The sequence below is a fragment of the Lepidochelys olivacea genome, assembly GCF_965140295.1.
Source record: "Lepidochelys olivacea isolate rLepOli2 genome assembly, chromosome: 4".
Classification (NCBI taxonomy): domain Eukaryota; kingdom Metazoa; phylum Chordata; order Testudines; family Cheloniidae; genus Lepidochelys; species Lepidochelys olivacea.
The window spans coordinates 65,152,292-65,164,661 of record NC_140414.1 but is presented as its reverse complement, the minus strand read 5'-3'; the positions used below and the strand labels follow the sequence as shown (position 1 = coordinate 65,164,661).

Below are 12,370 nucleotides of genomic sequence, written 5' to 3'. Positions count from 1 at the left end.
AAGGGGAACATCTGTAGTTGTCCTTCTAAGGGTTGGTAGGAGAGCCTGGGCCCACCCACTCCAATGGGCTCCAATCCAAGGCCCTAGTGGTAGGCAGTTAAGTCCTGCATCCTGGTGCGCTATACAGCTGTCTTGCAGGATCACTTCCTACTAAGTCCCTGCTCTTTCCACAGGACAAATTAAAATATTTAATATAAGATAAAATTTCTAATCTTCAAAGCGTCACCAGTCCCTCTGCAGGCTTGGCAGGTCACAGTAGACGGGCCTCAGGCAGCAAGAGCTCCTATAAATTCTTTCACAGGAGCTCAGGTCAACTTACCTCCACTGTCTGCCTGGTACTAAGATACTCTGCTTCCCTTTTTAAGTGCCTCCAGTCTGTGCAGGCTTTATAAGTGTGGTGGGGCAAGGCCATCTGGGACCAGATCAACTCCTTAACCTCTTCCTTTCCACTGTAGGGTTTGTATACCTCACTCCAGCACCATATCAGAAAATCAAAGTATAGTTGCTGCTTGTAGAGTTAAATCCCACTGCTGTGGCACCATGCACCACCATTTTCACTGAGGCCCCCATCCTGGGAACGTTTATACTGATACTTAACGTTACACAGGAAAGTACTCCCATTCACTTCAATAGGAATACTGGTGCATAAAGTTAATCGTGTGCTTAAGGTATTTTTAGATTGTGATATGAAACTAGTACATAAATTCTGATATTTATTTTCATTTCATGTCTTCTTTTTACATACATTTTTATAACTTTTTAAAAGTAAAGGAAATTCCCTTTTTAAGATTTCATTGCCTCTGAAAATAAAAATGAAGTACTATAATATTGATGAAAATTGTTTCATTTAGCCTGATAACATTAGCAGGGTATGCCCACATTTTAATGATATTGATACTAGATTTTACTCTCATAATGTGCTTTATTTATGCAATAATGTAGCAGTCATATCATCAAGGCTGATTGTGTGTCTGGCTGTCCTTTATACATAAAGAACAGCCAGAGACTTACACTATTCTTTTTAGAGAAATTCTGTGACTTTTCTTAATTCTTGTACAGTAGTCCAAAAAATTAAGCAAACAAAACAATACAGGAGTTACCTAAAAAGCTGAGAAAAGTTCCTGCTATTTGAATATCTGCAACTTTCTGTGTTTCTGGCAACAGCTCTGCATTTTTTGTCATATCGTGCTGTGCTGGAATTATTAAAATGGTAGCCCCAGACATTTCCCAGCTTCCCATTTCATATCAAGAGACATTTTGAGAAGTATTCAGATGTTTTTAAATAGTAAATTCCGTGTTTAATTTGCATGTTCTGATGTAATTGATCTTTACTGTAGTAAAAATAATCTGTTGCAGTTTTCCATAAATCAAACACTGAAAAAGCCATTTTTATTCACAAACATGGAAATACGTATTTTCTTCTTATTCAGCCAAACTAACTTTTGTTTCTTTGTAACTGGTAAAGCTTTCTATAGTTCTTATTTTGGATAGTATCTGGTACCTAGTAGATCAGGAGGAGTGGGGTGGTTAAGAATATAGGTACACATTAAGACTAGTTCATAAAAATAAAAAAAATGCATTGGATAAGAGAAACAAATGTTCTGTTCGTAGGTAAAATGTTTTCCATGAAATTATTCTCATGCTTTTAAATATTTTATTTAGACGTTTTTAAAATTATTTTTTAGAATACAGTGGTCTATCCAACGTGTTATCCTAGTTTTAGCAATCATCTATCTCAATTATTTTAGAAGAAGGGTAAAAATAGCATTAATGCACCTGGTCAGCTATGCAATACTATATCATGGATGAAATTTTATATCAAGGAAATGTCTTCCTGTCTCTAGCTAGTAATAAAATAGATCTGAAGTACAAGGACTGATGACAATTCAATTTTTTAATCTAGTTACAATAATTTATACACCCTTCTTGCTGATGTACACCATTCTGATTTGCTTTTCTGTTTATCTTCTAATCTTTTGGCTCACATTGCAACACACATTCTCTATTGTCAGGTGCTCAAAGGTCATGATGATCATGTAATCACATGTCTACAATTCTGTGGTAACCGAATAGTCAGTGGTTCTGATGACAACACATTAAAAGTTTGGTCAGCAGTTACAGGCAAGGTAAGTTGGTAATTGCTGTTAAGATCCAGTGAAATGGACATTGGTACAGTAGTATCAAGTTTAAAAGCGTGTTACTAATTTATCCTATTTCCCAGCATCTTATGTCTTTGCCTTTACTGCTGTCTGGTGCAAGACAAAGATAGAATATTAGAAAATATTTGAGCAATCTTTCTCCGCGCCGAAATGTGTCTACTTTATGAAAGTCACCTTGATGTGAAATTATAATGCTGTTCATGTTACCATTGGCATATATCCTTGTTCTCTTGGCAGCTGCTCTATTCTTGTGGAGTCATTTTTGACATTGATTACAGAGAATTTATACACATACTACTTTATCTTCCCTATCGGTTAATTCATCCTGACTTTAATCCCATGGATCTTGTTTCTGGCTAATGCTTGTGGCTTCCACATTTATTTATATGTTTAAGTTTTTCAAATGTGTATTTTTTATTGGCTATAAATAGCCTTAGAAGAGACTGTTTATTTCCCTTTATTCTAGCAACAGAGTATCTTCTAATTTCAACGGCCCAAATGTTGATAGTGGCAAGCTTAAAATATAAAAGATATCCACATTGTAATATTAGTCTTAGACGTATTTAAAGGTTTCGTGTCTGTCTTTGCATGCCTCGAAGTGCCTTGACTGGATTGTAACTACAACCTTACGGAAGAATAAAATAAAATGTGGTATGCAGGAAGCCACACCCAATTCAGCTGGCTTCCCTTCACTAAGCCTAGTTCATGAAAGAAACCACGGTGCAATTTTAACATTCTTTCATCAAAAAGGACAAGATGGAGTTATTCTTTAATGAAAAACATTTGTTTTGTACATTCTTCCTCCTCAAAAATATAATGTGCCACTGAATATATTAAATTAAACATGACAGGTTGACTTGTCAGCAGTTTTAAGTTCTCAGTAACATCTTCTCTAATGATTAAAACATCTTTATATGAGGGATGTTTATGCCAAACCTTAAAGAATATTCAGAAAGTGTTGCATCCAACATGGAAGAATTCTATATTTGACCTCATCCTGACTGAAAAAAAGAAATTGCTCACAGAATGAAAAATTTAGCGGTCGCTTTTATGCAAGTGACCATTACTTGATCGTATTTGTTACCTACAAACAGAATAAAGTCCAAACCAATAAAATATATTCTTACTGCTTTGAAAAAGCCAGTTTCACAAAGCTGAAAACAATTCCAAGCCAAAACACATGGGAAAGAATTTAAACAGAAAAATGTGAATAATTGGAAACTGTTCAACAACATTTTACTTAGTGCCCAAAAAGCCACAATCAAGAAAGTAGACAACACTGATTAAAAAACAAACTGGCTTAGAAGCGAAATGAAAGCAGCTATTAAAATAAATATATATATGAATAACCAATGGAAAAGGGAAAGTTGATATCAATGAATATAAATTAAAGCTAGGAATTGTAAAAAAAATCGATAAGGGAAGTAGAAGGACACAAGGAGAAGTTTGTGGTGAGCACCGTTAAGGACGATAAGGATCTGTTTAAGTACATTAGGAAGAAAAGGAATCCTAACAATGGTATTGGTCCATTATTAGATAGAAATGATAGAACAGTCAATAATACTGAAAAGCCTACATGTTCGATAAATATCTGTTCCATATTTGGGGGAAACAGATGATGGATTTATAAAGTATGATGATGAAATACTTTCCATTCCAGCAATTACTCAGGAGGATGTTACAAGTATCTAATAAAGTTAGACATGTTTTAATCAGCAGGTCCAGAAACTTGCATCCAAAAGTTTTAAAAGATTTGGTTGAGGCACTCTCTGGATTGTTAATGCTGATTTTCGTAAGCCTTGGAACACTGGGGAAAAAAGCTAATGTTGGGCCAGTATTTAAAAATTGTTCCTGCCCCATTGAGGGTAATTAACCATTAGAAAAACCTTACCAAGTGTTATGGTGCATTCTCCATCACTGGAAAGCTTTATATCAATATTGGATGTTTTTGCAAAAGAGATGCTCTAGTTCAAATAACAATTAATTCAGAGAAATCCTATGGCCTGTGTTATACAAGAATCAGACTATATGCTCACAGTGCTCTGGCCTGGCCTCATAATATATGAACTGATTAAATTTCTTTCACTTTCTTCCAAAATACTAACCATACATAATATTTTTCAGTGTTTAAGAACACTAGTTGGACACACAGGTGGAGTCTGGTCATCACAAATGAGGGACAATATCATTATTAGTGGATCTACAGACCGAACACTTAAAGTATGGAACGCAGAGACTGGAGAATGTATTCATACTTTATATGGACACACTTCTACTGTGCGTTGTATGCATCTCCATGAAAAAAGGTAAATGTTTACTTAAAATTAGATATCTTTTTTGCCTCTTATTCTGTGATTTTTTTTAAAAAAAGGAAAATGTACCTAAAATGTCATTAAGTAGTCCTAAAACAGTAAAGGTCTGTGCAATATAAAAGCTATAATATTCAGTAAAAATATTACAAAAATTAAATTTATTCACTCAACATGAAGAAAAAAGAGCAGCTGACTGCAAAAAGAAAAGGTCTGAGAGAATTAACCAAAGTACAATAAGACATAAGCCTCTCCATATACAGTCAAATAGTTATCTATAACTTTTTCAAAGTTGTTTCAATTATTGATGTGATCCATTCTGCTATGCTACGCTACGAACAGTCCTTGTTTTTAACTTATTTTTGTCCATTTTGTTGTAAACCTTTACCTATTTTAAAATTACCTTTCAGAAAATGTCTTTGGACTTGAATATATTTTATTTAAATTTCTTTTACACTGTTATTTCATTTCAACAATAGTATATCAATTCAAGAGACTTTGGCTGAGATGTTATAGTTACTTGTTTAAAGCTTTACATTGATATGTAGTTGTGTCTAGAATGTTGTCTTGGTTATTCATCCCGTCTTCTCCTTCTAAGAAAACTAAGGTTTTTCTGCCCAGATAGTTAATGGAATTACAGTAATCTTCATTACTATTTGTGGTTCCAGTCTCAGTAGGTTCAAAACATTTTAAAAACTGATATTTACTGTACAAATCAAGTGACATAAATGTTGCATAATGAAGAAAAGCCTCCAAAGAGGGTTAAAAAAAATAAAAATTACTGGGTAAGTGTAGTGCTCACTAAAGCAGGACTATATTATTGGCTTGAGCTAACCATATGTAAAAGTAGGTGGTAATCTGTCACATGAAGCTCTCCCAACCCACCTCAGTCTTGACCCGCAATATCTTGTTGTTCAAGTTTGCGTCTCTCCTCTTAAATACTGACTGCCAATCACACCAAATAGTTTGGTGCTGTGATGATGAACAGGGTGGGAAAACCTAACATGCTTTAACTTTCAACCTGAATAAGATGCGAAGCCAAGCCAGCTCTTCAGAACCAGCCAGACTAGTACCCAGGCCACCTCGCCTTCCAGAGAAATAAGTTCAGTTTAACTGTTTTATGCACAAAAGGTTGATATATCAGTCTTCCTGCTTTAGCATACGTGATACAAATAACATGGAAGTTTATATGCTAAGTGTAGTTTTTGTTTGTGTTTCACCAGAGTTGTCAGTGGGTCTCGAGATGCCACGCTGAGAGTTTGGGACATAGAGACAGGCCAATGTTTACATGTTCTGATGGGACATGTAGCTGCAGTCCGGTGTGTTCAGTATGATGGCAGGAGGGTTGTTAGTGGAGCATATGATTTTATGGTCAAAGTGTGGGATCCAGAGACTGAAACCTGTCTACACACACTGCAAGGGCATACTAACAGAGTCTATTCATTACAGGTAAGTGATTTGCATCTAGTGCTCTAGATTCCCTTGGATACAATATCTTTATTGTTAAACTACTAAAATTGTGGGTACTTGCTAATCTGCAGATGCCATCCTAGAAAACTCATAGAGATTCAGGTTACCCTCATGCTACATCTTGTCTTCATTTAGAATGGGAGCCAAAATCCTAGTTTGGGGCTCTGAGAGCTGCCACAGTACAAATTAATATGATTTTTTTAAAAAAAAATCACGTTGTTTATTGTACATTTATTTTTTCTTTTGCTGTGAACATTCTTGTGTTCAGTGTCCCTGTTTTTCATAGCTTATCAGCACCTGAGGAGCTAAATCCATGCTAACTTAACCAAGAGTAAGGTCCCTTTGATAGTCTGAAAGTTCATGTATTAGTATTCTAGAATTTTAATCTTAGAGAAGGAATTTAGTGCTGAGGTATATGGGGTAGTGCTAGACTAGTTCAATGTGTGTTGCAGTAGCTAGAACATTCATGTGCTTCGTCATGTGGACTATTTTACGGCCATGAAAAAATTACTTCCTTCCCCAAAAAGCTGTAGTATTGATCTTTAAAATTAAACCAGAGCTTGTCTCTCTTAGTCCAAACTAAAGAAGAATGTGCTTAGTAAATAAATGCTGAAAAGACATATATCCACAAAAAGGAGAAAGCGGGCTGCTTCTGGTATTTACAAAAGACAAGTCACTTTTGGCAGCTTTGTATGATTGAATTTTTCCTTAATCTGATGTTTGAAAGGCGATTGTGTGTGTCCTCTAGAAATTGCATTTATTGAAACATAAGGGGTTAGTTGGCATGTTGTCCCTTTCGGTATACAGTTGTTGGGTTCCTGGCTAGCAACACTTCATGGATTGTTATAAAAAGGAAAACAGTGGTTAATATTGTGTGTATGTGGACCTAGGATTTTAATGGCTGTTAGTGAAGGGTTCTGATCAGCTTCCTGCCTACCTATGCTAGAGGCCACATTTACATTTGGAAGGTTTTGCTGGTGTAACTGTACCAGCCCAGTAAAGTATAATCAGCAAAGCATTCCTAATGTGGACACTTTTGCTGACGTAGTTTATTCCAGTCACACCTCCATCTCCACTCCAGCAGAAGTGCAGTTTTGCCGTAATAACTGAGTCTGCACTAGGGGCTTTTTCCAGCACAGCTATGTTGGTCACAAATCACATCTCATCACACCCCTCACTAATACAGCGATGCAGTAAAAGTTTGTAGTTGGAGACCTGTTGTGGATCCTCCTTTACCTTTTGACCCACCCTGAACATCCTTGTTTCTCTCTGCAGAGCTCAAACAACTTCCAGTCTGAGAAGGGATTTAGGGATTCATTTTATGCTAGGGCTTGCTGGCACCACAGTCAGACAGGGATCTCAGACTCAAATATTTTCTGTTCAGTTTGCTTGAATGTTTAGCTATGTATAATCCTATTCAAAGAGAGGGTCAAAGTAAAGTGTCTATCAGTATGTACTTTTCTCCTTAGTCAAGATTAAGATCTGTAAGTGCTGAACTGCAGAACTCCATAGGCCTTGTCTACACTAGGAAATTATACTGATGGCCCTATCATTAACCACGCGCACCTGATGCTGTGTTAAACATAAGGCTTTGCACTGAGTTCAAAGTTGTATTTAACATTATTAGGCAATGTATTCTACCATAATGTAATTTCCTAGTGTGGGGGATAGTGCAAGGTCGTAGTGTATACTGTCTTATTTTGTGAAACTCTGAATTAAATGCAAGTAGCACGCCTCATGGGTTGTTTTCCCCCCACAGTGTGACTGCTAAGAGCTTAATACAATTGCATGTAATGTATTTACCTTTTCTTTAGTTTGATGGCATCCATGTAGTGAGTGGATCTCTCGACACTTCAATCCGAGTTTGGGATGTGGAGACAGGAAACTGCATTCACACATTAACTGGCCACCAGTCATTAACAAGTGGAATGGAACTGAAAGACAATATTCTTGTGTCTGGGAATGCAGATTCAACAGTCAAAATCTGGGATATCAAAACAGGACAATGTTTACAGACATTGCAAGGTGAGCTTATGCTATCCAAATATGAACACATTCATTCAAAATACTAAAAGGCTGGTGCAATATTAGTGCATGTCAGTCCTTAATTTACCAATTGCTTCAGTGCTGAGAGCTGCTGAAATAGTTAACTTAATATCAAAGTACTTGTTCCTATCTGTTAAATCTGAGCATTTCTACTTCCCATATATTGCTAGAGGACAAAATTCGCTTTGGGGAGACTGTTTTAATTTTAGGTCAAGTCAAGCTGTGTTTTAAATCTACAGTCTCGTTTAATGCACCATTCTGAAACGGGGAAAGGAAAAGATTCCAACCAGCATTTAAAAATAACCTGTACATAAGGAAAACAACTGCTGATCATTTAATGCTCAAAAGTTGGCCATGGCGACAGCTGTACTATCTTTTGTATTTGTGAAATTATCTTTCTGTGAATTAAATAAACCTTTTTTTATAATTAAATCTAAAATAATTTGCCTATTATGGAAAGACAGCTGTTCTGATAGAAATTTGCTATCTGTATATTAGACTAATAAACCACAAAAATATGTAGGAAATGGCATCTCAAAACAGCCAGTCAACTTAGTTATTTAGGTCACTTGGACATTTCAAAGCCTCCAGACTAATTGGGTTGGGAGGCAGTGAACACTGTCTGTTACAATAAATCAAGAAAAAGGAATGGAAAACATACCCTCCACTGAAACACAGGAGAGAGAGAGAGAGATTTTAGATTTCATTTCAACTGTTGCTGTGCACATGTACACACATTCACTTATTTTCCTAAGCAAGTCTTTTGTAATAGCCTTCCCTGGCTTTTGCCTGCCAGCTCTGGTTCTGGGAGAAAACCCACTTCACTAAAAAGCATCCTCCACTGCTTTATCATACTTAATTACTGGACAAAACAAGCTCTGACCTTTTAAAGGACAATTACTATGGGATGGCTTAAGGGAAAAAAGGCATGTAAAGAAAAAGAGTTTTGTTGTTTGAGTTAATATTTAACTATGACTTCAACTGGAGTTTTCTTGTCTGTGGGAATTCTGTAACATTCCACCAGAAGGGATTTTAAATTAGAGGAACGCTTTGGCAACAGCACTATTTCCTACCATCAAGGTTTAGCAATGACCTAGGAACCAGACCATGCTTTCTTCCCAAAATGGGGTGGGAGTGATAATTATCTATTCTGTGATCACTTCCTTCTACTAGGTAAGTTTATTTTGAACCTGTGAGGACAGGATTTTTCAATATCTGTACTAGTCCTTTGAAAACACAGAGGGAGGCTTTTGTGTATGTTAAATATTTGATTTACTTTGCATACAAATATATCTAAACATGGTAACCCCTTACATTGCTTTCTAACCATAAGCAAAATTCTTTTGGTTTTACTATTGTAGGTCCCAACAAGCATCAGAGTGCTGTGACCTGTTTACAGTTTAACAAGAACTTTGTAATTACCAGCTCAGATGATGGGACTGTAAAACTTTGGGACTTGAAAACGGGTGAATTTATCCGAAATCTAGTCACATTGGAGAGTGGGGGAAGTGGAGGCGTCGTGTGGCGGATCAGAGCCTCCAACACAAAGCTAGTGTGTGCAGTTGGAAGCCGAAATGGAACTGAGGAAACAAAGCTGCTGGTGTTGGACTTCGATGTGGATATGAAGTGAAGGGCAGAAAGATGAATTTGTCCAAATGTGTAGATGATGTTTTCCCTTCCTCCCCCTGCAAAAAAAAAAATCCCTTGTCCTTGGTGGTGCAGGATGTTGGCTTGGGGCAACAGATCCTAAAGACCTACAGACTACGAAGGAGGAGACTGCGAGATGACAAACTGTAACTGACAAGAGAGGCATTTGCTGTCTCATCACATAAAAAGCTTCACTTTTGACTGGGGCAGCTTTGCAAATATAAGACTTTCTAAATCAAACCAGGTGCAATTATTTCTTTATTTTCCTCTAAGTGCTCATTGAGCAGAGTGGAGGTTAAAAAGTTGTTACAATTCTTGCTAAACTGTTATTTTACCACAGATGTAGAAAGTTGCTGCATAACATCCGTTACTGGATGACTTTCAAAGTTGCGAGCATCTGTGGCGACAACAAAGTCAAATCCTGGTGTGGAAAAGCTAAAATCTTACTGTGAATTGTTTTTGTACAGTTTTATCAGAGTTTTTTTGTTTTTTTTTTGTTTTTTTGCCAGCCATTGCCAATGTCAATCACAGTATTAGCCTCTGTTACTCTATTTACTGTTGCTTTCATCTACACTCTACAATGCATATGTTGCTCTGAGGTGGCAAGTTGTCCTGGGTTCTGAGAGTTCCTGAATGGATTTAACTCTCAATGCTGGTGCTAGAAGTAGGTCTTCAAGTATGGGATTGTTGTCCCACCCCTGTACTGTATTCCCAGTGGCCAAACTTATTTATGCTGCTAAATGAAAGAAAGTAAAGCAAATTATTTCTTGTTTTTTAATTTTTTTTCTGCTGTGACGTTTTAGTCCCAGACTGAATTCCAAATTTGCTCTAGTTTGGTTACAGAAAAAGACTTTTTGCCACTGAAACTTGAGCCAACTGTGCCTCTAAGAGGCTGAGAGTTAAAAAGTTTCAGACAATTAAGAGTGAAGTTTGCCTGCAAGTAAAGAATTGAGTGTGTGTGCAAAGCTTATTTTCTTTTTTCTGGGCAAAAATTAAAACACATTCCTTAGAACAAAGCTATTGCAGCCTGTTCTGTGGGGAAACTTTTTTTTCTTTGTGAGGGCTGTGGTGAATGGAATGAACATGCATAATAAAACTGACAAAAATTTTAAAAATATAAATACAAAAATAAAATTGCTGGTCAGTCTTAGTGTTTTACAGTATTGAGAAAAACAACTGTTACAGATATTGCTGCAAGGAACTGACACAGTGCAAAAACTATTACGTTTTTGTAATAAAGATATACATGCAAACAAAAAAAATGAAAAAGTCAAATGGTTTGCCTCATTCTCCAAGAGCCACAACTCAAGCTGAACTGTGAAAGTGGTTTAACACTGTATGCTAGGCGATCTTGTTTTTTCCTCCCTTTTTTGTTTTGTTTTATTTATAGTCTGATTTAAAACAATCGGATTCCAGTTGGTTTAATTTTAGTTATGTAACAACCTGACATGATGGAGGAAAACAACCTTTAAAGGGATTGTGTCTATGGTTTGACTCACTTAGAAATTTTATTTTCTTATAACTTAAGTGCAATAAAATGTGTTTTTCATGTTAGCATGTCTTTTTCTTCCAATGGTTTGCTACTGTACTAATATACAACATTGAAGCCAGTATATGGGCAAAATCCTTATGAGATGTGTAACAGTACATCGTCTGAGATAAGTCAAGTTTCTCAGTTTACTGAAAAGAGGAATGTACAGAAACCAAAATGCCTGGAAGGACTTCTTATGTAACAAAGTTCTAGAAAGAGACTTATTTTCCCCCCAAGAACATGCAAGAACACTGTGTCAGCATCTCTGTGCATAAGCCACTGTATTGAATTTGTCATTGGGGCTTCAACAAACATGGGAGTTAGCTTCTTATCACTAAGAATATACTACTAGGTTAAGATTTGACACTGGCAGGAGTTTGACACAAAGTTAATCAGTAAATAAAGAGGAAAATTTACATGAGTAAGCTTTTTGTGGCTATTACAGTTTCTTCTGAGACCATTTTGTTCATTGCATCTGAGATTGAAAAAGTCTAATAGAAATGATATCTAATGTTTATTTATTGATTGAAATTCTACAGAAAAGAATATACAGTATTAAATGAAAAGCAAGAAGCAGTAAAATCCATATCCGAATTTAAAACCACTCAAGGTCAGTAACATAAGATAGCTTTGAAGTGAACTGTCCAAAATAATATTGAAAGAAAGTCCTACACAATCCACATGGTCCAAAGCAGTTCCACCAACTTGCTCAAACAGAATCCAATACAGGTGAGCTAATCGAAATATCAGTTGCACTGGAAGCCTATCAAATGTTATATATTCTTCTAAAACTACGTGCACAAAATTAACACTGAATTTTTTTCAAGTAAGACTGAGTGGCAGAGAGAGACATGAGGTATAGGTCTCTGTAGACTTTTTACTATCAATTTAGCTGGTCAACAGTTTACCTTTTTAAAATATTAGTTATATAGAAACTACTGGTTATAAAAGGACCAGAAAATGCATATAGGATCGGTTTCAAGACAAAAAACAGAAAATATATATATACCATCTAAGTTTAGTTCTGATTCCACCCTCATTCTGAAAGTTAAGGTCTCACATGATCCTTATTCAGTATTGACTGTAGTGAGGCAAGCTATTTGTTTACAAATGGAGGCAAACTATACATTAAAAAAAAAAACTGGTATAAGCAAAAACAGTCCAGTCAGTGTTAAACAGAGTGACCTGTACTGCTTTGCCCACAAGTG

At 36.2% G+C, this 12,370-nt stretch overlaps 1 protein-coding gene across 2 annotated transcripts in view; it reads left to right on the top strand.

Moving 5' to 3' along the window:
• Window positions 1–11,557, top strand: part of FBXW7 (F-box and WD repeat domain containing 7) — a 274,351-nt gene extending 262,794 nt beyond the window's left edge. For both annotated transcript variants that reach the window (XM_084627545.1, XM_084627546.1), the window contains 5 exons: window positions 2,013–2,126; window positions 4,284–4,465; window positions 5,692–5,917; window positions 7,753–7,963; window positions 9,346–11,557. In XM_084627545.1, the coding sequence (XP_084483671.1) occupies window positions 2,013–2,126; window positions 4,284–4,465; window positions 5,692–5,917; window positions 7,753–7,963; window positions 9,346–9,614 (1,002 nt within the window). In that variant the 3' untranslated portion in view covers window positions 9,615–11,557. The remainder of the gene's footprint in view (window positions 1–2,012; window positions 2,127–4,283; window positions 4,466–5,691; window positions 5,918–7,752; window positions 7,964–9,345) is intronic.
• The last annotated feature ends 813 nt before the right edge of the window (window positions 11,558–12,370 follow it).